The sequence below is a fragment of the Xiphophorus maculatus genome, chromosome 4, assembly GCF_002775205.1.
Source record: "Xiphophorus maculatus strain JP 163 A chromosome 4, X_maculatus-5.0-male, whole genome shotgun sequence".
NCBI lineage: Eukaryota > Metazoa > Chordata > Actinopteri > Cyprinodontiformes > Poeciliidae > Xiphophorus > Xiphophorus maculatus.
Window position 1 is genome coordinate 27,629,158 of NC_036446.1, and position 27,689 is coordinate 27,656,846.

Genomic DNA, 27,689 nt, shown 5'->3' on the forward strand with positions numbered 1-27,689 from the left:
CACCCTTTTTCCTTCTCACTGTTTGAGTTAAGTCAGTCCAAACTTGTATTCGGCTAGGAAGAATTACCAAAGTTATTTCGACTTGCTAAATCTCACAATAATAAGAGAAACAATATGTGAGAGATTTATCATTAAAGTTGCTGAAATCAGATGTGTATCTACAAAATGATCACTGTCTCTTTAAGCCCAGATGTTTATGTAGTGAAAAACCAATCAGCGATTGATTTGATGAATTAATTGATTTGATATCTACAGTATTTTTCTTACTTTACTTCTGATCAGCATTTTAAAGAAAACATCAGCCAGAAATGCAACGTCTCATAATGTTGTTAATGAAGTGCAAAACTGAAAAGTTTTTTTTTTTTTTGCGGTTGGATTCATAACCATAATTAGTCTGATTGTTGCTTAACTCCAGTGTTACCTAATGTCTAACAGGAGGATAAAACTTATGGACAAATTATACATCAGCAAAGTCCACATAATAGGAGCTTCAATTTTCTGTTAATAATCCCATTCTGGAGGTGGCACAATAAATCTATAATTCATTCTGTATCAAGAAAGCCTTTGTTCATAATTTATGGACTCGGATATAATAAATGTCCAATCTTGCTGTTAAAAATGAAGTGACTTATTCTAGAAATGAAAAAAAATAAAATGCACGTATTCAACAGTAGTTTGCAGCGTCGAGTCTCGGCAGCAAAAAACTTTCTTGGTTACGTGAATTTTATTTTTCCACAAGTGTAAAAATAAAAGAGAATTTAAAACAATCCTCAGATTCTCTCTCCGTTTCACTCTCTTTAAGTAAAACTTTCAAAGTTAGTCTCGCACAAAACTATGGACTTCCTCTTTTTCATCATAAAGACTCGGCTGCTCTGGAATCCTGTTTGCAGAAAACATCCCGGCGCCAACCTGCCACCGTTTAACCTCAGCCGATGGATCTTATCCGTCGTTGAACAAGATGATAGAAAATAAAGGCTACATGTCATGTGAGGGGCGGCGACAGCGCCACACCGTGCAGCCTGAGAATTCATCATATTAATACATGAAGGTGACAGCAGGCTAAATCAAACACATTCATGCCATTTTTGTAACAAGTCAACCAGAAAATCCTATATAAAGCGCCATAATTAAGCGCAGAGAGGTGCTCCCCGAGGCTTATCACTCAGCAGCAATCACTGAACTAATGGCCATGACAAATGAACCGGTGTCATCCCATATATGGGCTAACAAGTGAGAGTGACCCCGCTGGGCGACGGCATTTTACGACACTTTATAAAGTGACAATATTTCTCCCAGTCAGTGTGAGCGTGAGGTTACACGCGTTTCCTTACAACGCAGCACGTATGGCTTCGAAAATGCCATCACAGACTTTCAAATGAATAATTTTGCAGTCGTGGATCAATACACCCCTGTTTTCAGATAACCCATTCAATACAAGTTGTTATCTCCCATAAAGATTTGTTATTGCACTGGTATCCGGTAACACACACGTGCGCGCACACACACAGCGAGCTGCTTTGTGATATGTTGCTCCGGTGAATATTCTTGAGATAATCACCGGCGGGCGATTCCCACTGGAAGAGCTGCTTCACCGCTGCAGGACGTTAAAGTTTCCAACTTCGCAGCAGCAGCTGTAGCAGCGTGTGCATCAGCTCCTGTTTACGGCTCCTGCACGGTGTGTGTGGTGAGTAACTAGCAATTAATGATGACACTGCAGCTCAACCACAAACATAAGAGCCCCTATAGCTGGGAGGGAAACATGACTGCCTCTCACCACCATGCTGTAGTTGCAAAATCTCCTTTTTTCTTTTTTACCAGCGTTGCAGCGACATAAATATTCCAAAATACACATCAGCGGATGTCGTTTGCTCAACGGCGTCGGCGTCCGGCGGGTCTGCGGAGGCATTTGCGGAGCAATCCGTCTCAATTCGAATTTTTAGTATGAAACAACAACCTTTATCCTCGGCGTTTATCACACCTACTGCTTCTGTAGACGAGCCATAACTGGCAACAATCATGATGAGGATGATGATCATTTATTTCAGACAGACATATCACCAACAAACATAATAATGAAGACTTTCATGTTTCTAAGTGTAAATACAATACCTATCAAATTTACATACTCAAATACATGTAAATACACCATGCACTGGCACTACCGACGTGTGCTGCTGTCTTACACGTCATATTTTAGCACAAAAAAACAAAAAAACTTGTAATGTAAGCATACAGAGTCCACTTTTCCAAGCGGCTAAAAAAACCCCCCAAATGCAGCACATTCAGCACTTACACCTCTTGGGCGTTTTTACATTTAGTCCCATCGTAGCCGCATATTTTATTCTATTTTATCGAGCTTTAACGCAATAGATCCTTTTAAAGGTTACGTCTAATAGCGGTGTGGATATAAAACGGCACATAGTTTTATTTTCTTTTGAAAAGAAACAACCTGAAGAGTGGGGCATGAGTAGATTTTACTGTTTTATTGCATTTTCTATTATTATTTTAAACATGAGCGGATGTGAAAGAGTGGCATCTATGGCAAAGTTGAGTTTGTTACGAATGACTTTAAACGGGTTGTGTTGGATTGTATATCAGATGGGGTTTTAATTATGAGTTATATTTATTGAATAGCAACCAGCCGTTTTTTAATGCATTTTATTCAAAAAGAAAAAAAAAAGGTAGGTATAGGATGGTGATCTGGATACATTTTGGCAACAGACGACGCATGGAGGAAAACTAAACCTGCAAATTACTCTGCATCATCGCCAGAGGACAACACGGTGGTGGCAGTGTTGTGCTGTGGGGATGAGGAAGCTGGTGAGATGGACGGTGCTGAATATCAAAAGATGCTGTGGGTGAAGTTCACCCTCCAGCAGAACAAAACCAATCAACAACCAGAGAAAGTCTATAAAATCCAATAGAGAATAGTAATGTTAAAATTGATGTTCGCAAATCTTCCCTATCTACTCTGATTTGGAGCAATTTTGCATAAAAGGCAAAAATCTCAGTTTTTACCTGTGCAACTCTGACACAGACCGAGACTTGCTGCTGTAACTGCAGCGGTTCCACGCAGTAACAACGCAGGAGGGTGAATACATACAAACACAGCGCAGTTTTAAGACAAGATGTGGGGGGAAAAAGAACATAAATGGACATGAATACGTTCTCAAAGCACTGCGTTGAACGAGCGGTCGGATATAACAGAAATACACAGCAGTCGCTTGTCATTTTTCAAGGTTTAAATGTTGAAAATATCAAAAACGACACAAATAATTTTTCGATAATTTTTTTTAATAAAATCTCATCGCACACACACACACATGTAAACACCAAATTATAATTTTTTTTTTAAAGAAAAAAATTCTTACATACCCGGTATTTCGAAAGGTCGATCCTCAGAGAGTTATGCAGCTGGTCCAGCAATTTGACGAATTTTTCCCTCTGTTAGGATCAGAATTCAATAATTCAGCTTCCACCCAAAGCGCCATGCCAAAAAAATAAATAAATTTATAACACCGCCTGGACTGTGGTATTGCCTGTCTGCAGTGATTCATTCTTACTTCTTGGAGTAAAATGCAGTTGTTTAGCGATGCTGCCAGACTCGGCTCGGAGCCCGAAAATATTATTTGGGGTCTTGCAACATTAGCTTATTAAAAAGTTTGAATGAATGACTTTGGGAGGCATGCCAAGTAGTTTTGATTTTAAGGAGTATAAATTCCTTTTGGAATGTTAAACGTAAACTAGCACAGGAATACAAAGGTGTCAGGAAAAGGCCAGGAAGTTTAACAAGCTTGTTAAAAAAAAAACAAAAAAGACAACTGAGAATCCAGAGGCAGGAAAAAAAACAAAACAAACACTCACCCCAAAGTTGGAGGCGGCGAAGCGGTCAGACGCGGAGGCGGTGGTGGTGGTGGTGGTGGTCGTGTGAGCGAAGTAGGCGTTGATGTTGGCGAGCAGGCTGCTCATCACGGCGGGCACGCCGGGACACATGTATTTGGCAGACAGACAGGAGAAATGCCTGCAGAGGAGAACAAACAGCTATCAGCTTACTGTAAGTGTCTCAGAGAGTCGAAGAGAAACGCTTTTATCCTTTCGCTGCTAAGAAACAGACGAGGACCACATGAAGAAATACTGCACTGAGAGACGCACCCAAAGCGCCTTGAAAAAGTAATTCTCATGCCATGAACCCTTTTCACCTTTTTGACAAACTACAGACGCAAACGTCAATGAATACCATCGGCGTTGAACATGATGGACATTGAGTCATACTGGCAGGTACGGAGGGGGACGCGAGGTTTTCAATTCGGAAAATTATCGGACGCTGTTAAATCACTCTCGCTGATTCTATCGCCTAATGAAATGACATTGCCGCTAACCGCCTGTACAAATTAAGTGACTGGTAAATAGAGTCCTCTCGCGAGTCGTTTAATGACAGTAGTGTAAATACAGCAGAGCGGTATACCATCGCTTTTCTGTAAAACTGCCGAGTGCAGTTTCCCCAAAACGCCACATACGCAGCCGCTCCGATGGCCGAAAAAGATGCCAGCATCTTCTTTGATGAGCACCGGTGTCATGGCTGAAGTAAAATCATATTTCAGGCAACTGTTTACATTAGTCACTGCCATGATTTCTACTGAACTGTCACGTAAAAGAGCTTATTGGCGTCTGATTTTAATTTCATTTCTTATTTAGAGTTTTTCGACATCAGCAGGATGTCGACAAAGTGTTTGTAATGGCATCTAATGTAAAGGACTTTGTGCTTAACCTCACAGGCCAAGAAAGTAGAACATTAATCAGAGAACACATGATGGTGGCAGACTCGGTCTGTGGGAGAATGAACAGCAAAGCTGGTTGGAAAGATGATTCAGTCTAAAGATACTGGCAGAGCTACAATACAATGGCTCAAATCAAAACATATTCATGTTCTAGAATATGGACTTTGGCCCAGTCAAAGTCCAGACCTAACTCCAATCTTCCTCAGAGTACTTGCAGCAATAATAATAAGTTCTCAAAAGCATTGATTAGATGCCATATGCATCAATAATGTACAATAATTTTAAAAACCATCATATACCTTTAAATATCTGTGGAAGTTTTTTGCTATTATTATTATTATTATTAATATTATTATTATTTCTAAAATATAATGTCACAGCCTCATAATGCTTGAAAATGTTCAAGGCAGAGAAACAACAAGACGCATTGCTTAATAGTCCTGGAGCGCTGAATTTTCACCTCCAGACTGCTGTCTGTCACAGGATTCATTTTAATGTTCTGAACAATTACCTTTGCCAGAAGAGGTGGAATGCTAGTAGTCCAGAAAAGTCTCTTCAGTGGCCAAAAATCATAGCATTAATCAAAGCTGTTGTCAAATACTGATAACAACATGAGGGGGCTGTTGAGGTGTATGGAATAATGCATGAACCAAAACATCAACGGGGCCGAAGGCTAAAAACAACAACAACATAGTTTCCTTTTCTTTGTATTAATTTCGACATTCACACAGTGATGCATCTTGAAAGAGGTTTTATCCTTCAAGCTTAATCTTTCTTCCGTGTCTGCTGCTTTTTAACTCGGAGACATTCAGACCTCCCACTGTACGGGGAAGAATTGTATCGCTGTGCAGATAATCAGTCATCCTGAGAGCTAAACAAAGCAAACCGGACACACTCGAGTTCGCTGAAGACAAATCTTTTTATTTCATTCAAGAGGCTTTTTAAAAATTATTTTAACTGATAGTAAGAGGGAACCCTGAGCATTAAACCTCTTGTGGGGTCATTAGCCCAACAAGCTCATGTGTGAGCTGTCAGAGTAGGATGTCAAGGTGTGAAGAGAGTTCAGCTGTCTAAGGGAGGGATTTCAGGTTTTCTCTGGAAGTCAACACCTTCTACACTGTTTTTATTTTGTTTTTTGGGGTGGTGGGGAGGATTCGAGGCTGTTTTTGTGCAAGTGGACTAAAGCGTCTTTTTAATTATTAGAGCAACGCCAAAAGCTGTTATTAGCACGTTTAAACCAATCGTCGCTGCTAGGTTTCTCAAAGTAAAGCCGTCAGAGATTTCTGGATTCCTGAAGCTAAAATGTGTGGCTTCTAGCAAGAGATATTCAATGAGATGAGTGGGACATTTTCATCCTGACCAGCCAGGACTGGTGTACCTGCTAGAGTTAACGGGATGCGCTAACGTCGACGCTCTCTGGCTCTTCAAAGCAAACCCACGTTAATGGAGAAGCTATTTAAAAGGAAGCTGCATTTACTTGGAAGACAGAATGGCAGGTAGTTTAGACCGCTACGTTTTGGTATTTGTGTGCGTTGGGTGAAAGGGCAAAGGTGGGAAGCATGTTCGAAGTTAACTTTCTATCGACAGGCTTCTGACTTGTTAAGCGAGGAAGTCAAAGCCCCATGTCAGCTGGATTGAGTAGGAGTGAACTGGCGTTGAAGCTTGTCAGCGTGACGTATTGGTTACAGACAGATTTGAGGTGAAAACACACAGAAAACACCTCTGCACTAAGCACATTGGACAAAAATCATTTCTTGCCACTCCGATATCATACAGGCACATCACTAGACACAACCTATGGAGTTTTTTCTCAGTAGCGGTGATGTTTGAGAATAGGAGCTAAACAGAAAAAAAAAACTTTTAGAAAGTGAGGTGTCCAACGCACAAACTATGTGCAACTCTTTATATATCGGCCACTCTTAAGGCCACCCAGACACTCTGGAGTACTTCACTCCGCAGAGGTCTGCGTGTACTCAATGCAGACTTAATGTCTGGCCAAAGGTAAAGTTTTACGACTGCGTACTCGGTGTTCCAACAATAAACAGCTCAGCGGGAAATGGTGTCGACATCAAACTGTGTTGTGTGCGACACCAAGACGATGATAAGGTTGAGCCAGTCGCGAGGATGTGCCTCAGCCAGACTGCAACTTTGTGCTGCGCTAACAGGCGTACGGCGGCTGCAGGTGGAGAAAACAAATGGGGCTATGCACCCAACTTGCTCATCAAGCTTACGAGTATCCACTTGGGTTGTGGGAAATGAAGGAATCTGAAGAAATGTCTGCAATCGGTACACTCAACTATGAAATATGACTGTGCTAGCCTGATTTTTGAAAGTTGACATGAACATGCACATCGTCGGCTTGATTGTAAAATTAATTATGTAAAATTAAACCAGAGGCATCTCAGAGTGGGTCTTGTCTTTTGGGGTTCATGGCAGAAGCCTCTCCCCACCCTCTAACAAAAACTAAGCGGGTTCAGGAGATAACAGGAAGGCTGGATGTGCCTTGGCAAAGTCTTTCTGCTTCATCCATCTGAGGTTTCCAACCTCTTTCTTTCATGAAACATGATGGTTTGGATAGTTTTCAGCATTTTGAAAATCTCAAAGTTACGGTAACAGTCTACATTTTCAAAGGCGCGCATACGCCGATGTTTACGATTAGTACTGAGAACCGTGCAAAAACTCCGACCTGGCACATTTCTTGCTTTAAGAGATAGAGTACTTTAATGAGTGAAGAGCGCAGATTCCTTTGAACAACTCCAAACCATCGTGCTGCTTTACGAGCCCCGTCATGAATCCTGACAGATTCTTTCTTTTGCATTCAGAGGAAATCCGGTCTAATTATTACAGATTACACCCTGCACCAAGAAAACGCAGAGATAATAGTTTCTTTATTGTTTAAGTAAACAACACACATCCGAGGCGTCTTATGAGCCTCCGGCATGACCCGCAGCAACCAAACACCTGAACGCTTGAGACACTGAACGCAGAAAACTGAAGGCTGAGCAAAGTTTATTTTGAGGCTCGCGTTTACTCATCTCACGAAAGAGAATCTTTTTTACACAAACCCCGATGACGGTTGTAGCATGTTTCTCTATAAATATTTTAAAGCGGTGCTGCGAAGCCGGGTGCCGAACGGGAAAATCAAAACAGGTTTCAAAACCAAGAATATCTCGCACACAGTGAGTCATTGCCTCATGAATGCACAGAGTTATGTGGGGTAACGATTATAGATTCCCTTCCCTTCTCTGAGTGCAGTCCAGGCACTCACACCCACGCACACAAACACAAATATGTTCTCATTGGAAGGCCTATTTAATTACTCTGCTTTCAGCCTCCAAATTACCCAGCAGCACTTGGAGTAAGGCGAGCTAAGAGAGCGATGCGGGGAGAGTGATGACGGCATCCGCCGAATTCCCATGATGCTTTCAGAGCTGGATTTCCTGAGCCAATTTTCGAGACGGGTCGCATTGTGTAACCCGGTGGCTTCCCTGCTACGGTCTTCAGCGGCCAATGAGAGCGCCTTCTTGCGGGATATTAGGGTTTCCGACAGCAGGGGGTGAGAGGGAGAGAAATGAGAAAAAGATATTATGAAATGAGGAGTGAGGGTTAGGAGGTGAGGGCAGCTGGTGGGGAGAGATGAGGGATAATGAAGGAGTGCGCGTTTGCAGTTCTTATGAGTGGGTGTGTGTGTGGGGGGGAGGGAGAGAGTGACTACTCACAGCTGCTCTGATTTATGCGGCAGTCATGTTAGGAGTGACTGGGAGTCGAGGCTTTTTGATGAGAGCAAAAATTGTAACTGTGAGGAGATTCACACATTCCCGATGAAGCGTAACAAACGCTCCGGAGAGAAACAGCGATTCTGAACAAGTTTCTGGCCCGGAGCATTAACTCCACCTGATGGAGCCGGTAACAAGCCCCCACCCCAGCCAGCCCCCTCGCTTCTCTGGACTTAAGACAATCAATGCGGTCCAGCACGCGTCGAACGCCACACCCGAAACAACAACTCCTCCTCAAAAAAAAAACTAAAACTGCACACCCTACCGAAGCAGCAAAGGAGATGATGTATGTTTGTGTTGAAAAGCGTAGCAGCAGCTTTTAAAAACGTGATTAAAGCCTCAATTATTATATCGGCTTCAATTTCTATACACACAAATGTCCTGGGAACACTAAGCATCCTGTTCTATATCATAATACAAGGGGAAAAAATGTGCAAATCTGTTTCCAAGCGACAGAAAGTAATAAGGATGTTGGAAAAAAATGTGTTTCATTAACATAGTGAAGTATTTACTGTAAAAAAAAAAACATTAAAATGCTTCAAGATGGACATTTTCTGTGACTTATGAAGCTAATATTTAGCCGTATAGGCAGTATTTTTGTGAACTGCGTCGAACGGAGTCGACCAAGTTCTGCCAGCTGTGAACGGGTATCACCAGGTTCTTCATGTTCTCTGCGTTTCTTGGTTTTGCCTTTCATGTTTGATGACACCGTATGAGTTTTCTATCAGATTAAGACCGGAGGATTCTTGAGATGAATCATTAGCGGGGATGTAGATGCTGCTCGTTTGTAGATACTGTTCTGTTGAATCCTGATGCATAGACTGACAGACACGGGATGCCTCTGGTTGCCGTGGCTATTTATGTTGAATTTTAACTTTTAAAAAGCACATTTCTCTAGACTGCTTTTTAATTAGTGTTATTTTTGTTTTATGTACGATATTTTATCTCTCCTTTTCTTACATTCTGTCTTGTATTTTGTAAAGCACTTTGTGGTTTCTGACCTGTAAAAGGTGCTATGTAAATAAAGCTTACCGACTTACTTTTTAATTTTGTGAATCAAAAGTCCTATCAGATTACTTTTTTTTCTATACGCGGTTAGAATGTACTTAAGTTAGGAAGTTTGGAACAAAAATCTGTTATACATTATTATATGTGGAATTTGGATCACTTTGGTAACCTTTAGACCAGGGGTCTCAAACTCCAGTCCTCAAGGGCCACAGTCCTGCAACCTTTAGATGTGCCTCTGCTGCACCACACAGGAACAGAATAATTAGGTCATTAAGGCTCTGGAGAACTGATCTACACCAGGAGGAGGTCATTAGGCCATTTCATTCCAGTGTTTTGTAACTGTGGCACATCTAAAACCTGCAGGACTGCGACCCTCGAGGACTGGAGTTTGACACCCCTGCTTTAGACACATTCATTTAAGAGTTTAAGAACATTTTTACATTACTTTTGCAAACCTTTCCACTCTTCTTGTGGGAAATTACACAGAAATTCTACCAAAACAGTGATTATTCTGCTTAGTGATATCGGATTACTATTATTTGTAATGTTGCAGCAAATGCGCTCATTTCTTGTGGATATTAATGAGAGATGTTTTTTCTTCCTTTTTTTTTATTTTTTATTGAGACGGATTAGAGATTGTTAAAAGCAGCTTTGCAGAGCTAACAGGAAAGCCAATGACATGATGGCCCTACAGGGAAAGCAGGCCGATTGATAAAGAAGCTGCTGTGAGGAGAATCAAATATGCTCAGGGCCTAATGGGAAATGGGTAATAAAACTCTGAAACATGGTTAAGTACACAAGGCTTTAAAAGACCTGCTAATGCAACGTCTTTAGTCACCCTGAGGTGAGAAAAGTGTCCCATGTTTCCAACATTTTAAAGACTTTAGGATAGTAAAGTGCATTGTTCATTTGTTTTATTTTAGCTCTAATTCTTTTTTTTTTTTTTTTTTTTTACATGAATTCTGGTGGCAGTCCAAAAGAAGAGCAAGAAGTTTCATGATTACTGATTGCAAAGTTAGTGGCTAGTACTGCCTACCAAACTATATTTACCAGGAGAAAACTAGAAAAACAAAGGATGCTAGCAGTGTTCAAAATGTCTATCCCTGCTCTAAGGAGTGAACACTATGCTGAACAGGATTTCTACAAAGTCCTAAAATGCAATTAAAGAAACAAATGATCATAATTGTAGGCCTTAAAAGGAGAGGTAGTGGCATTTACACTTTCAATAGAAGGGCTTACGTCACATTTTCGTCTTAAATTCGTAATTTTGTTGCTTCTTCCTTGTAGATGTTATTTTTAAGAAATGTACTGCTGGCATTAGTTTGCTCCATGATGTGGACTTTCAAACCTTTAGCTATATATTTCAATCTGAAGTTTGTGACTGAAGTAACAGGGAGGTGATAGGCTATGTGAAAAAAGAAATCTGTCACAAGATTAGCTTTCCATACAAATCTACTAAAGTATTATACTCCTGAAACTGGATGCACTGTGACTTTAAACTATTTAAATCAAACCATTCATGCTGTGTTTTTGTTAACTGTTTTCATTATAGATTAATTTATTTTTGGCTTGAAAACAATCATGCTAGTAGTTAGCTAAAACCAGCGCCTTGAACTCGCAGGTCTCTACAGCTTAGCTGTTATAGTTACAAAAACTTTGTGCAGAAAAATTTGACTCACATACGTAACAAGACTTGTAATAACAATTTAAAGTCGTATTTTAATAGATTAAAAGCTAAATTAAGTAAATTAACCTCTTCCACTTCAGTTATTGAAACTTTCAGGAGGTTCGAATACAAGTGCTCTGACTAAATATGCTAATTTGATGTAAACTAAAAATATAATACTTCTACTATAAGAATCAACAAAACTAAGAGAAAAAACCGGAGCTTTTAAAAAGACAACAAATCATCACAATGGAGGATATTGATGCGAACTGATAGTCATAATTTGAAGGACCTAAATCATCCTTTAAACATTCAAATAATGGGAAAAAAAACATGTGCAGCCACAGTGACGCAGCTGAATGAGCAGCGAAAGCTCCAGGGAAACGGCCAAATGCTTCCAGTGCTGTTCTGATCAGTGGTCGGAAAATAGAGGATTGCTTCTAAATTAACAAATTTTATCAGCCACTTAATGGCACAAACGAGTAAATGGTCAAGATACATTACAGGCCGCAGAGGCAAACTTTTCAAAGTGTGATTCAAGTCCCAAACAAAAAAAAAAGAGGAAGTAAAAACGAATCACTAGAAATTGAGGTACATGTATGACGGTTACTCCTGCAGCATCAACTCATGACTTCAACGAAATCGTTCCATGTCAGCAATCAATAGTTAGCTATAATTTATTTCTTAAAATAGAGTTTTTCATGTCTCTTTGTGTTTGTGTGTGGGAATGGAAGTAAATCGACATTTATGGAAAGCCAAGGCAACACTTGATCAGAGAGACAGCTAGAGGGGGAAACGAGGCCGTTAACGGGTTCCCATGATCAATGCGACCAGGGGCGGGTTTGAAGTCCCCCCCCACTAACCAACAACTAATCAATCAAACGGACGAAGGAGCTCGATTGTCTTCCCCTGCTCCGATTCTGCTGAGGAGACATCTTTACAACTCCTCTGTTCCTTCAGCTCTCCTCCCACTCTGCCCGATGAGACAATGACAGATTGATGAGGTAAAAGGCCATAGATCGGGGAGGTACTAACGTCATAGCCTGATAGATGGACTCCACCCCGTATCTCATGGCAAATTCGTCCACTATCTCCTGAGACACGTCGTCAAAGTAGACCTTCCACGCGTCGTCCCCTTTCACCTGCGGGATCTTCACCACGCCGCCGCTCTTCACTTCGGTCAGGTAGTGGAACAGGTTCTGTTGAGGAAAAAAACAACGACAACAAAACAAAGAGATTTGAAACTTAAAAGATGTATTTTTTTGCAACAGAGTTTTCAATGCCAGGCTACATTTGGGCGTGGGCCAGTTACGAGGTTTTACAGTCACGATTTCAAAACGACCAAAATGTTAATGCGCACTGCCAGTCAGCTGGCTGAAGAGAGGGTTGCTGTTCTCCCTCATTTACAAGAAAGACAAGGAAAATAAGTTTTGCCATTTGGAAATATTTTCCGGCAGAAATCACAAACTACGTAAATTAGATGGCATGCGTTCTATGTCTTTGCATATGTCTATGTATCAATATTAAAATAAAAACAGGCATCAGATATCGTTAAAACTGTAATAGTAAAATATTATTTTGGCAGCAATATCAATAGTTGTTGTTTTTGGTATATTTATTTTAAAGAAAGCAGTTTAATTATGTAGATTTTTAAGCTATAGCTTAAATTTGTTATTTTATCTCTGCTAAAATGCTAAATCTTGCCTACTTGGAAAAATTACTCTTGTCTAATTTTTAGCCAAATATCTCAGTAAACATGAAATAGAACAAAGCTAACTTGGAAAGAACTTTTCAGTAAGCTATTTTAGCTTGTTTTAAGTCAATAATTCCTTTATATTAATTAAAAACAGTGCTAGTTCCACTGGTAGATCATTTCACTTTTAACATGGGGAAAATATCTTATTGTAAGGAGAAAATATCTTCCAGTGGAACCAGTACTTTTTAAAACAACATTAAAGAAATACTGATTTAAAAGAACCTCCTAAATCTTACTGAAAATTTACCTCAGTACATGTCTGGTGTACTAAGATATTTACACTAGAAACTAGACAAAAAAATACTTGGTAAAACCTTGTGTTTTTGCAGGGATCTCATCACAGCCCAGGCCAAGCTAAGCCTCGAGAACGACTGAATCGGAGCAAGAGCTCAAATTTAGCAGAAACAAAATCACTTCTGCCACTTACCTCATGTAAACACGTGTACTGGCCATGAGGGGGAGCCACGTTCTCCTCCCCTTTCATTTCAACACTGATCTTGAGTCTGATGGCACCGGACACTGCAGACTTGTCGGTCCTCTTATCTGTTACACATGAGAAAGACGGGGAACGTTCGTCGAAATGCTCTCAAGACGCACAAGGTTGCCAAGGCATGAGGTGAAGGTCTCAAGGTTGGGAATTGAACCCAGGACGTTAACGACTAGTTTCTGTATGTATGGCGCCCGCTCTACCACCACACCATGCAGCACGCCACCAACTATACCTTAATATGCATTAATATGCAAAGTGGAAACAGTCTTGGCAATCAGATAAGCTATCATCTGTCTTTCCCATGTCCACCAGAGAGAGACTACAGCCAATCAGCTTCAAGGAAAATGGCTGAATGCTTTGCAAGCACCAGCCAATAGCGTGTCAAGTGGCATTGCACTCGGGTATTTCTTCTTCTAAAGCTGGATTTAAAAAAAATATATTTTTCATTTGCTCTATGACAAAACATTTAAAAATAGGCAAATCTTTCATTAATAATTTAGAGCTATGTTCCAGTGAAAAACTCACAAATATGCGAATCTGCGAATACAGAACCGCCGTAGGAAAAAACCTAACAGTGACGGCAATGGGACAGAAGCAACCCAAGCACCACTGTTGTGGCTGTGTTTGTATTGTTATCCTGGATATTTTGTGTAACACTCTACTGCCCTCCGTGTTGGTTCTGATTTGTGTTTGAGACAATAAACCAATTTAATCGACCTGCTGGTAGATATTATTTATTAAAAAAATGTTTTATTGAAACAGACTCAGTGGATTAAGAAATAATTTTTTTTATTTGTCAGTATGTTTCTAGAACTTAACTAAACAGCAGAGCTACTCTCAGCAATGAATAAATAAATAAGTATTTAATTATTACTGAATGAGATTGTCTCTAAAGTCTCAATCGGTCCTAAAGGTGCAACTTAATTGGAGACAACTGAGTGTAGAAAATTATAATTGGCTCTGATTTTTTTTTTCCAACATAGGTGCTATTTGACAAATGGTTAATACAAAACATCCTGATACAAAACAGAAATATAACCCGAAAAAACTAAAAAACGAACATTGGGTACAAAATAAATGAGAAAGGAAAATAGCCAACACCCATCTGAGATCATTTTTACCATTTTCTGAAACACGCTTCCACTTAGCTGTTTGTCTTTTCACGGCTTTTTACATTTTCGTGAACTTGGAGATGGTAGAGCAAGACAAGAATCCTCTAAAGTCCTACAGTAAAAACCATGTTTTATACAGAAAACAGGACAGCAAATGTCTCTGGCCAGAGAAGCGACATTTAACTGTCCTTGCCAACATAAAAAAACACAAGATATATAAAGCACTAAGATATTAAAATCCAAATCTCTCAATGTCACAATGTAAAAGTCCTTAAACATGCTAGAACCCCCTCCCCGCCCCCCAAAAAACCCAGTGTCATTACAAGCTGATAGCTATAACAGACATCTCTACTCAGCTTCACAGTTTTAATCTACAAACACTTTGTGTTTCGGGAAGCGTAGAAAAAACCCCACACAAACGACACAAACCCATGCACAAACGAAGACCTTAAACACGCAAAGTTCTCACAACTGCGGGGGTTTGAAACAGCCCTCAGATCTTGTCCTTGTCTAATGGGCCAAATTTCCTCTGGAGACAGTTAGTCAAGAGTCAGGAAAGTGAAATGTAACATCACGACAAAGTGACAGAGAACAGAGCTTCAAATGCAAAAAATAAAAAATCTCCAGATTGAAGAGGGGCTCAAGAGGCTCAGAGAGGAGGGCGCCGACGGCAGCAGTGTCCTGTTTAAACACCTTGAACGTTTAAAAAGCCGCTCAGCGGCGGTGGCTGACAGGGGTCACTGCTACCACAAATTGCTTCCTTTCAGCCGGAGAGGCAAACAAAGAGAGACGGCCGCCAGTCATAGGACTTTAATGGAAGTGGAAGAATTCATTATGATGGTATTTGACCTCATGCATGTGTCACGTGAAAGGCGTGTGACCAGGCCTGTCACGATAACAAACTCTGTTGGACGATAGATTGTTCCAGAAGTTATTGCGATGAACGATGATATTGTTGTTTTGGGACCATTTTTAAGCAATGTAATGGTAATAGCGTAATAATAACGCAAGAGCATATTCTCAAAGATGGATAAACTTTAAATCCTATGTCTGGAAGACATTTTAAATATCCAAATAAATGAATAAGACAACAAATAAAATGGATTTTGAAGTCTTTGTAAACAAAATTGTCCTTCAAAAAAAGGAGCCAGTTGAGACCAAAACACCAAGCTGAAAACTTTTATCCTACAGATTTTGGTAGAAAAAGAGAAAAAAAAAGTATGAACGATAAATCATGCCAATGAAAATTATTGAGTTTGTTTTAACTCATTATGCAATTAATTTATTGACTATTGTGACAGGCCAACGTGTAACACCTGATCAGCGATCGGCAACGTCCGAATATCACTGGAAAACATATTTATTTTACCGACTCGATTCAGACAGATTTCGTACGCTCGCCACACAGGCGGATTTAAATTGCTCCCCGTCTTTATGCTTTAGAATATTACATAAGACAAACAGAATAATAATGGCTTTGTAAACAGACACGTTCTCCCACTGAACAAGATGTGCATGCACTGCAGAGTGTATGAACTTGTTACTCGGATCTTTTGCATGAATTGCTGCTCTGATGAGGTGTGGTACATATGGAGGTCATCAGCCTGTGGCTCTGCTGAGGTGTTGGAGAAGCTCCTGCAATAATCGCTAAACCAGAAACTTTTCACTGGGACTAAAGTAACTTGGTCTCTCCATCGGGAGTGCATCAACACCAGGGATTTCAAAGCACTTGTGTGTGCGTGTGTTAACGGGTCTTAAAGTTTTTACTTGTAAGTTTCCCCTGAAATCTTGCAGATAATTTTTTTCTACAACAATCCCCTCAAAGCTCAAGTTATCCCTGTTCTTGTGCACCATTTTCAACTTTTCTTTCCCTTCCACTTAACTTTCCATTGTGTCATACACCATCCTATAAACAATCTTATTTATGGAGGCTATCAATGACAGTCTGGTTATCAAGCCTCATATCAATAGGTTTTCCCCATAACTATGTACATCATGCAAAAAAATACATATATTTCTTAATACATTTTTGTATTAAATGGTGTTTTTGTTGGTCACAAGCAATTCGAGATTTTATAGAAATTGATTTTTAGCATAGAAATAAAAGCTTCTAATAAATCATTCTGTGAAATTAGAATCTACATATGATTTTAACTTTTCTCCCCGAATCACTTTTTGATAATATTCTAATTTTTACAGTTTTCTATTAAATTGTAAAGCAAAATCTAAATAAATAAAAAATTGCAAAAAAAATAAAGTGTGCCTTTACATGACAAAAATTGGCTTGAAAGAAAAACACATTACTAATGAGTAATGTTCACAATGTTCAGGATATGACACTGTACATAAATAGCCATTCTTTACTTAATCTGTTATGAAATCACATTTTCTATTTACGTAGTCACTTTCCTTTGTTTTAAAATTTCAAATTGAGTTTGTATCGTTAGTTTTTTTTTTTCTATTAAATAAAAAACATCTCACTTTTTTTTTTCTCAAATCCCGTATTTGGAATTGTAATGGACAGTGTGTCTCCTGATGTATGTATGTATGTCTCTTTTCATTTAATGGAAAAACAACATGTCATCATAATGTCAGCTATGACACACAACGCAAAAACAATCGGCTCATCAGAACGCCGTGTGTCCATCAGATTAAAAGGCGGCGTACCCAGATTGTACCAAACATCCATCTCTCCGCTGAGCGTGCGAACCTCGATGATGGTCTGGCCCAGGAAGTCGTCTGACTCGCGCTTGAAGTGTTGCTTCACCCGTGACTTGATGTCGTCATCTTCGTCCCAAACACGCACCTTTATTCGGTCGGTAGCGTTGTGGCATTCGCTGTGGGTCAAAAGACGATTTCACCAGGTTAGCTAAATCACAATCACAGCAACAGAAACTGAGAGTCAAAGTTCTTCAGGTCGGGGTAATCAGCAGAGCGGAGAGAGGCCGTAACAGCTACATTGCATGTTTAGGTTCAGACACTGACTGAAACCTTTTTAAGTAATGCGACTTTTAAAATACCCTTAGTTTATTAGGGAAGGGGTGGAGAGGGTTGGGGGGGGGGGGCTCAGTTCTGCTTTGCAAACCAAATGTACCATATCTCCAGAGATACAGCAGAATAACTGTAGGATCTGGTCATATGAAGAGCCTGTTTTCTGCCATGGAAACCATTTTGTGTGTAAGTAAAAAATAAATAAATAAATAAAATCTGGTCCCAAGTCAAACCAAAAAAAATAGATGAATAAAAAGTTCTTATTGCTTTACATTTGTGCACCACTTTGTGTCAATATGTCCTCTGAAAAGTCCAAATAAATTCTAGCGGTGCACCGATTGCAGTGTCAATAAAAAAGAATGATATGCCGTAATCCGATTTTGGGCCGATACCATGGTTGATTTTTGGTTATGTTTGAAATGTCAATAAACATAGCAAGAACAGTGAGGTGACTATTGATAAATGCAAATATGCAGACATGACCTGGTGAGCCAGGTCTGTTAGTCAAACTTCTCTCACAGCAGAGCAAAGAAGACAGTGGCTGATTTTTAGACTTTTGCTGATGCAGATCAGATCGACTTCACATATTGGTATCAGCCAATCACAAACTCCCAAAATGAAGAAAATTGGGGCCGATTTATCTAATAAATACACTTCAGTTAAGGTTGCATCCTGACGAAATGTTAAAATGCTAATGGGACATCAAAGTGTTTGCAAAAAACTTGTCAAATTCTCGTCCCTAATTCTTTTTCTGTAACTTAGCTCAGACTGAAATGTTAGACAGAGTCAGGCTCTGACGCTCCAGAATTGAAACCAACAGATTACATTTCTCTTCAATGACATGTCGTGTGAGACCTTCACCAGATTTGGGTAGTAAATAGTTACATTTACTCAATTATATTTGCTTTTAGGAGTGTTTTCACTATGCTGTACGTTTAACTTTTACTTGAATAACTTCATTATGAAGTATCGCTACTCTTACTCGAGTAATATTTATGGATTCTCTACCCACTGAATGAAGGGACAAGCATGACCAGACACAGACACACACCTGCAGTTTCTGTTAAAGTTTCATAAGTTTTTTTTATTATTATTATTTAAAGAAACTGATGTGGAAAAAATTTGTTTTTCCTGATTTTGTTACATATATGAATCGTCTTCATTTTTCGTCCTTAAGATACCAACTTTTCCACTTAACTTTATGTTTTTGGTCCATCAGATGATGTAATTTTCAAATGTTAAATTATTGGTAATTTCATCAGTTACTCAGTACTTGAATAGACAGTTTTTTTTACCAAACACTTCTTTTCTCTTGCTTGAGTCATTTCTCAGACGGCTACATTTCGCTTTGAGTACAATTTCTGGGTAGTCTACCCACCTCTGACCGTCACTGGGTTTATTTTAACTAATCTCTTTCTAGGAGAAGCACCGGCTGCTTGCTGCTGCTGCACTGGGGCCGGAGTCTCTGCTAAGCACACAGTAATGTATCGCTCTATTAATCCACATCCCTGTAGTAAAGGAAAAGCGTTTTATTGGAGCCACCACAGGAGTCTTTTTAAATACGTGGAGGCTAGCCCCGCAAACACAAAACTTTCAGAAAATCTCCGTGGTATACAAATTATTTGTCGTAACAGATGCTGCTTCACTGACCAACTGCATTAGGAGAAGGCAAAGGGGCCTCGCATTAATTTTAAATTAATATTAAAGTCGGCCACTGTGATAAGAGAGAAATAATTCCACTGTCTTGTAAGACAAATACCCGGTAGGCTCATTGTGGGAAAGAGTTCATTGTTACGCTAAATTAAAAAGGAAAAAGAAACAGCAGCAATTGACGTCCTAATGAAGGCATTCAAAACAAAGCCTTGGGATTGCCTGCGGTTTTCTTGCACCTGTCTAGACCAACCATGCCATGCTGTTTTGCTCTGGCTTAAAGTGTTAATATTAGTGCTGGAACAGGCCCAAAGGAGAGAACCTATCAATGCTGTGCTCATGAATTAGGTAATAAACTGGAAATGGGTTTAAGGAAAACATTATTTAACTCAGAAGCTCCTGAAAAAAATAAAAAATAAATAACAATTTTCTTACAGCCTCTAGTTTCACTGTTTACGTTTCACTCAACGCCTGCAACATGCACTATGGTAACCATGGCGACCTTTTTTTCGAAGTGAAGCCAAAGCCTCCTGTTATTGAGGATGAAGAGAATATTTCAAAGTTGTTTCCTAGAAACTTGCACGCCGGTTTTTAATTAGAACCGAGCTTCATTCAGATGAGCAAGAAAACACAGTGACCCATTCAGGTTGCTATGGGGAGAAAAAGTGAAAAACAAAACAAATGATGGATGGGAAGTAATAATGCGTCTGCGTCTACTGCAGGCTTTTCTAAATAAATAACAAAATTATAGGTTATTTTTTCCATTTTTCCAATTCATTTTCATTGAAACTATGTTTTCTATTAATTTAAATGATTCTTGCAAACAGTTGATTAACATTCCAACTTCAGCTTCTCAGAAAGTGATCAAATAAGAAATAAAATAAAAGGATTTTTAAAAAGGAGATATTCACCAACAAAAACATGCTGCATGTCTATAAACCTGAAAAACACTCCAGCAGTGTTTTTCAAAGTGGGGGCTGCAGCCCCCTGGGGGGCCAGCAGGGGCGCTAGGGGGACCTCAGGAAGATGGAGGCAAGAAATGAGCAAAAAAGAATTCAAAACTCAAAAAATGTAATTCATCTTTTTTTAAATCACTTTTATTCTTTTTTTTTTTTTTGCACAGAATCTAATCTGTTTTTAATCATTTCTATAAAATATACATAAAAATAAATATGGTAAAAATATTGTTTACCATATTTACCAGAATTTAAATGTTATTTACCATCCTCATCTTTCTGATTGAATGCCCGTCAGATTTACCAGATTCACTGTCCTGCTGTTGTAAAAAAAACAAAAACGCCCAATAATGCCTGGCTGACTAAAATCAGAAGGTCTGATTTTAGCATTCATGCTAAAAGAAAATGTAATAGTTATTAGATATTGAATAAAATTCAAGGAAAACATTCTAGAAGTTGATGTTTGTGTACATATTAACATTGTCTGTGGTTGGGCAAAGTAGGGTTCCTGACCAGAAACTAATGCTCTTTGGAGGGCCACGGCATGGAAAAGCTGGGGAGCCCCCGGGGGCCACAGCGTTGCACTGCATGTTTGGTTGTCAAAAGCTGCAAGTCATAGTCATCAAATTTGTCAGAAATGAAACAAAAATGAAATACTACAGTGTGGAGTCAATCTAAAAGTAAAAGATTACTGAGATATATTTTTACTCGCCAAAGACATAAACCCACTACAACAGAAGCAGCAGCAGCAGCATACCAATGGAAAAAAATAAAAATAAAAAATGAATTTCTAAAACCCCAGCTGGCATGCGGTGTCTCTCTGCTGGTTAAGCATGACAGAGGAAATAACTTGTTTGCGAACGACTCCAGGTTCACAAAAACAGACGACTCCTAATCCCGCCGGTGCGAGGATTAGCCGGTCAAAGAAATGTCGCGTTCTTAAAAAGCACTCACAAGTGGAACTTTTCATCCCAGACGGGGTTGAGGTTGCCAAAGATGGTTTTGGTTCTGCGTTTGGTCTTCCCCACCTGGACTGTGACATATGGGTCGCTGGATCCCGTCTTATCCTTGGCCTGTAATCCCTGCGCACACATGACTGAACACAAGACAGGAAGACATTGTGTCAGCACGGAAAAACAGCAAATCTTCACACGCTACGTGAAGCGTAACATGCCAGTACCGTCGCCGATGTAGACTTTAACAAAATCTTCGGGAAATAATTTGGAAAGTCGTAAACAAAGGGACGACGTAGAGGAACCGGGGCTGTTATTTCCGTATATTTCCTTCCAGAGAAGGATGAGACGTATAAAACCGGAGATGGTGCCGATAAAACAATAGAAGCGCTTTAAGGCGCCGTAATTTTTCCCCCTTCCGACTTTCTAATAAAAAGTTACAGTGTTGACCATCCTTCAGCGGGATTTAAATTTCACACAGTTGCCAGTGCTGTATGATTTTTACATAAAACACGTGCTCTGAGAGCCTTCTGACAAAAACTGCCGTTTTATGTGAAGTGCTATTTCTTCCTTTGTGTGCTAGAATGTAAATATTGGACAGAATGCTGACAATTTACAGCAAGCGGGACATGACACTGTAGAGAATTTGTAGACCGTTTTTTTTTTTTTTTGTTATAACACATGCAACTTGGTTTAATAATTCCCCTGAGAGAAGCAGCGATAATCCTTTTGTTTTCCACAGCGGCATCATTTTAGTTCGTTGTCATGCCAATTTCATTTCTGATATAATTACTGACCTCAGAGCTTCACACGGTTCGGCTGATATCAGCCACTCACCTTACTTAGTGGATCAGCATGTATTTCAATCGAAAAAAATAAGATCATCATCCTTTTTTTTTTGTTATCCAGTCCAAAATGTAAAACTTATATATTGTACAGTTTCATTCCACACAGAGATGTAAGTTATGGGTGTGTTTTTCTGTTAACTCTGGGGATTAAACTAATGAACACTTAAACCCAAAATTAAGTGTCTTAAAAATTCCGTAAGAACAGTAAAAAAAAAGCAAAAAAGTTATTTTAATATGAAATTTTTTTTTCGGTTTTCAACACCTGCAAGTGTTGTCAGAATAAACTACTGAAATATATCACTCTGTGCGAAATGAATTCATATGAATTTGACTCGAGTTACTGAAATAATCTAGCGAATGAACAAATTTACTGAGATGCGCTTGCACATGGAATGCGTTGCTTAAATCGAGCCGGATTTTTAGCGTGCCAGCTGTGTCTTACTGACCTACAATTCACGTCTTTGTGACCCACATGCAATTATCAGTCTACCAGAAAGCAGAAGGGGAAGAGTTGCCCATTTGGGTTGCTTTTGTAACACTCAGACTTGATTTCCAGTGATACTAGTGCATTTTTTTTTTTTTTTTAATACAATAGTGGATATCTTTGATAACAAGAATGTTATTGTAAAGTTCTCTGACGCAAGCAAACGAGACACATTTGAAAACAGGCAAAAAGTACACTTCTATTCACTTCAATTGGGGGGATGTTCCCTGATTTCAACACTTTGGCATCAGGGTGGATGTTCTAGTGGCCAAATCTCAGACTGACATCACTTATTTTATGCTACATACTTATATTAAATCCATAATATTGTGTAGAAATCTGTTTTAATTTTTGTCATCTAGTTTGATTTTTGCAATATTTTTTAGCCAGAAAAGCTAAATTATGATGATCATGACTTATTTTTAAAATCAAAACGTATAATCTACCCAAGAGGGTGAATAATTTCTTATAGTGAACATTTCAAGTCAGGGAAACTCAGACAGCAGAAACATAAAGAAAGCATGGAGTAAAAAGTTACACCAGTGCTATACTCATGCAAAATAAATACAGTATAGGCCTTGATTCAATAATTGCACTTTCATTCATAATGTTATTTGTAACCCTTTTCTTTAATCTAAGCTGAAAGCAGATTCTGGCCAGTGTGTGAGTTCCCTCTGCTACAGTGTGCTTACTGCTGAGTTGGTTCCTGGCTCCAAATAAAGGGCAGTGATTCAGACTAGTAGGTGCAGAGGGAGAAAGACTGTAGTATTTCACAAGCACCATAAAAGGGGAAAAGGACACTGCAGCATTAAATATGCATAAGTCACCGACTAAATTATTCAAGGTACATATATATATCATTCAGCACAAAGCTGACAGGATTTGAGGGTAGGGTAGGGGGGCAAGATCTAGTGGGATGGGGGTCTGTGGCCTGCTTGCTTCAGGAAATCTCAAAATCAAACGCCTCCTGAAAGAACAGCGAGTCCTGTGCAGGAAGGTGTTAGGACGCTTCAAACAAAACGCTGAACTACTTGTCAGAGGCTATATCATCTGAATTTGAGTGTTTTTGTGTTGGGATTTCATCAGGCTGTGAATGAGGAAGTGCATGTGTTCAAACTCACTCGTTTAAATGACCACAAGCGATCCTCGACGATGAGATCCAAACATGACGTCTCACTGAAACCTAAATTGAACCTAGAAGCACTTATTGAAACTTTTTGGGTGGAAAAAGTTGTTTTTTGTTTGTTTGCTTGTTTTAATAAAGTTATTTCTAAAAGCATTTAAGTACAGAGGCTGCCTGTTTAAAAACAAAGCTATGATGCCTAAAGTAAAGTAAAGCATGAAAGCAAAATTTGTATTACAGATGAATCAAGAATCGATACGTGATGTGCATAATTTAACGACAACCATCAACAACATATAAAATGAACTCATAAATAAATAAACAATCTGATTGTAAAATTGCTACTGATAGTCTATGCAAACATAAACTCTGCTAACTATTAATGTTTGTCAGGTAAAACAGAAACCTTGACTATAATCTGCTTTTCTTTGAGAAAATTGGTTTTTAGTTTCTGTCTGTTGGCTTCTGTCTCTGTGTTAATTTGCCACCTTCACATTTCAGTAGATGGTATTTTTTTCATGCAGAAGCTGAGTAAATATACAAAAATAAAACTGGACTCTGTGTGAAGCATGAATAAAAACGGAATTAATTTGTGTTGACACAAGCAGACTCTAATTGATTAAAATAGCTATTTTTATGGCAGCCTGCTCTGTAATTAACATACAACCACTTAAGATTTGGCATACACAAGGACAACTTGAAATACCTTCCCACTGTTTACTTTGTGTCTTTTCTTTTCTTTAAATCACAGCTATATATATATATATATATATATATATATATATATATATATATATATATATATATATATATATATATATATATATAAATATATATATAAATAAGTGTCATCCGTACGGATCGTACATCCTGTGCTTTTACAGGTTCCACAAAATGACAGAGAGGACCAATAAATCTTGAGCACACCAATACCCTTCATCAATATCAATGATTTTTTTACTCCCTCTGCAAAACAACCACAGCATCCGTCAAATTCTGTTTTAGTCTCTACTTAAATGTGCACAGAACCTGGTGATATTGTGTTAGAGGTTAATGGCCAAGGGGACAGACATTCATTAGGAATTAAAGTCAATCAGAATAAAAACATTTTCCCTTTCAGATCACCGTTTGTAGTCTATCGGTACAAATACATCTCACTTTTCTGTTGACTGTAGGTACTACTAAATTACCAAACATTGACAGATATTTGTGTATTGTCCTAAGAAAGCAGGCCCCACCTGTTATGGTGATTTTGGCAGACCATTTGGAGGTCCCGTCCAGCACGGCCTGCTTGGCCGTCTTCAGATGGGAAGCGAATTCTTCTTTCGAGACGAGGAACATCTCCTGGATCACCTCAAACACTTCTGGGCGGTTCTTCTCCCTGATCTTCATACGCTCCTTCATAGCCATGATGATATTTTGAGTCTTGTCTTCTGCCCCATGCTTGGAACTTTTCTCCACAGCCCCTAAAAATTGATCCAAAAGATTCGGTTGAGTTCAAGATCTAATGCATAGTGTTAGTTTTTCTACTTTTTTCTTTTTTACTTCCTCAGCGATCTGATCTGTGCACAAAGTGTGTGTTAGTTCCGGCATGTTTATCAGATCCCAAAATTTTCTTTTGGATCTGTCTGTGTGACAAAGGAAGCACATATAACAATGGCCTCTTTTACTAATATCTGATAAGAGTGCTATCTATCTGCTGTGTGGTAATGAGCACAGATTGAAGATAACTCACAGCTCAAACTACAAATGGCATTTCTGTACGTGTATGAAAATGTTCTGAAACACAGAATTTTAGAACAGCCAGGGCGTAGATAATCCACTTAGAGCGTTGCTGAGGGACCATCCCGAAGAGTCACACTGTTCTTAGCAGGTGGCGTTCTACCCAGTAATAACAAGGGAGTGCCTCATAGACAGAGCTGATTGGATGCTGTAATGAGCAGAGTGGCTCACACTGTGACACAAATGCACCATGTATATGGGGGATTTTTGGGTTTTGTTTTTTTTGCCATAATCCAAGTGCACACATTTACATGTTGAAAGCAGGACTTCAAGCCTTTCTTTTCAAAACTTGTAACGTTTGTACTCAAAACTTCTCCGTGTGCTCACACTCGCTGCTCGGACTCTCTGCTGGCTTTTGGAAACGCCTATTGGCACAGTCGCCTGGCAACCTCTCACCCAATAGAATGAAAGTGTTGTACTGGGTGTGTTTGTTTCCTTCTAGCGGGTGTGCCTGTGTGGCTACTATCGATTGTAGAAACTTGCGCCACCCACTAGATGTAGGGAGTTGGTTGGGTGAACAAACTCCTGATTAAAATCAGAAAGTTGTTAGTGATCAGGAGTACATTGCTGGCAGATGTTTAATGTACTACAGAGCAGAAAGCTGATGTCTTCGTTTCACATTGACTCCCACTAGTGGGGGGCAATGCACAATGCTAATATTAGTGCTAGTGTTAATGCACTGCGTCTGATTTTTACTTTTGCAAAAGTAAAATGTTTACTTCGTGACACTTGGTTACTAGAAAACATGCTCATCTCCTAGCAACAAATTAACAACAAATATTGTTATTGTTCAGAAAACATAATATTTCTTCTTCTCTTTTCAAATACTACTTATCTTATTCTACTTAACAAGAATTGTGCAGTTGGTGAATTGTTCAGAAATTCACCAACTGCACAAAAATTATTATTTTTTTGTTATTGGTGGTGAATATATTATAAAACAGACATTCAACACAAAAGTAAAAATCTGATTTATACTTCATGGCAGTTATCAGAAAAAAAACACCCATCTCTTAACACCAAATTAATTATAGTTTATAAAACATAAGTCCTTTTGGAATACTGCTTATCTGCTTAGACACACGAAATTTACAGTTGGTAAATTTTGCAAGAGTAAAAATCTGATGTTTACTTCATGGCACTTGGTTACCACAAAATGTGCTCGTCTCCTAGCAACAGACAAATAAAAACAGACATTCAACACAAAAGTAAAAATCTGATGTATACTCCGTGACAGTTCGTTAGGAAGCAGCAGTTATTTTGAGGTGTAGAGTAATAGGTGCCTTCCATGCAGTGCTTTACAGTCACTTCCCTCTCTCGCACAGTGGGACATTGCCTCCACCTCTCTCATAATCAATTAATGGCTTTATAGAGCAGAAATTAGCCACAAAACTAATAAATGCATCTCGGTGAATCACTCAAGTATCATCATGAGATATGAGAGTATCAGGAATTTATTGATTAATTATTTTTTCCATCATTATCCAAGCCTGTTAACTGTACAGAATCAAAAACTCTAAATTAAAGGAGAAAATACACCTGTGTGATTATGAACTTGCCAATGTAAGACTGGCATCTTAATTAGAGCACCTTTGAAATTAGTTTGGATGAAACCAAACAAGCTTTGCCAGAGACTTTGGAGTTATTGCAGTGTGAATTGCAGTGCTCCCTTACTTTGTAAACAGTCCGCATTGAGCAGGTCCTGGCACTTCTCGTGGCATTTGACGCCGCACTCCGAGCAGCGCATGCCCTGGCGGGCGATCCCCCACAGCAGGCCTTCGCACTCGTGGCAGTAGGTGGGAGCGGTCGCCGTCCACACCTCAAAATTGTGGGGTGTAGTCGAGGAAATTGGGTAGATCAAGGCCTGGAGGGTTTTCTTGAAGACATGCAGTTTCTGAAAGCGACAGAATGGAGGGGGGGGAAAAAGTAAGAAGAAGTGACGGCAGTGATTAAAAAAGATCCGTTGCCAGAAGGGACTCGGCTGATGTCATTAAACTACCGCCGGCACGGTGAGCTGGGGAAAATATGTTTCATAAACCCTCCAGAAGTTAATAAAAGCAAGTGGTAGCTAAATTGAGCTGTCCAGCATATTGTGAAACCCTCAGTACTTCTCAGTACACAACACGATGAACACCAAGAAAACAGATTTTTAAACAATAAAGTCATAGTTAGAGTCCAAACACAAATATCCTCAGTAGCTTCAGTTAAAAGAAATGTTACTTTCTCAGTGCTGCAGCTTAAAACTTAAAAACTGATCAGAGTCCACTTTGGCCCATAATAGATTTCATTTTATTTTTGTTTTCATGTCAAAGTGAC

General features: G+C 39.2%; 1 protein-coding gene across 3 annotated transcripts in view; it reads right to left on the minus strand.

Moving 5' to 3' along the window:
* The window catches only part of LOC102230312 (protein unc-13 homolog C), a 156,258-nt gene that overhangs the window by 91,108 nt on the left and 37,461 nt on the right, over positions 1–27,689 (minus strand). For all 3 annotated transcript variants that reach the window (XM_023332688.1, XM_023332689.1, XM_023332687.1), the window contains 8 exons: positions 27,048–27,267; positions 24,830–25,057; positions 21,138–21,279; positions 17,254–17,423; positions 13,412–13,527; positions 12,264–12,427; positions 3,865–4,021; positions 3,376–3,444 (listed from right to left, as the gene is read on the minus strand). In XM_023332688.1, coding sequence (XP_023188456.1) covers positions 3,376–3,444; positions 3,865–4,021; positions 12,264–12,427; positions 13,412–13,527; positions 17,254–17,423; positions 21,138–21,279; positions 24,830–25,057; positions 27,048–27,267 — 1,266 coding nt within the window. The remainder of the gene's footprint in view (positions 1–3,375; positions 3,445–3,864; positions 4,022–12,263; positions 12,428–13,411; positions 13,528–17,253; positions 17,424–21,137; positions 21,280–24,829; positions 25,058–27,047; positions 27,268–27,689) is intronic.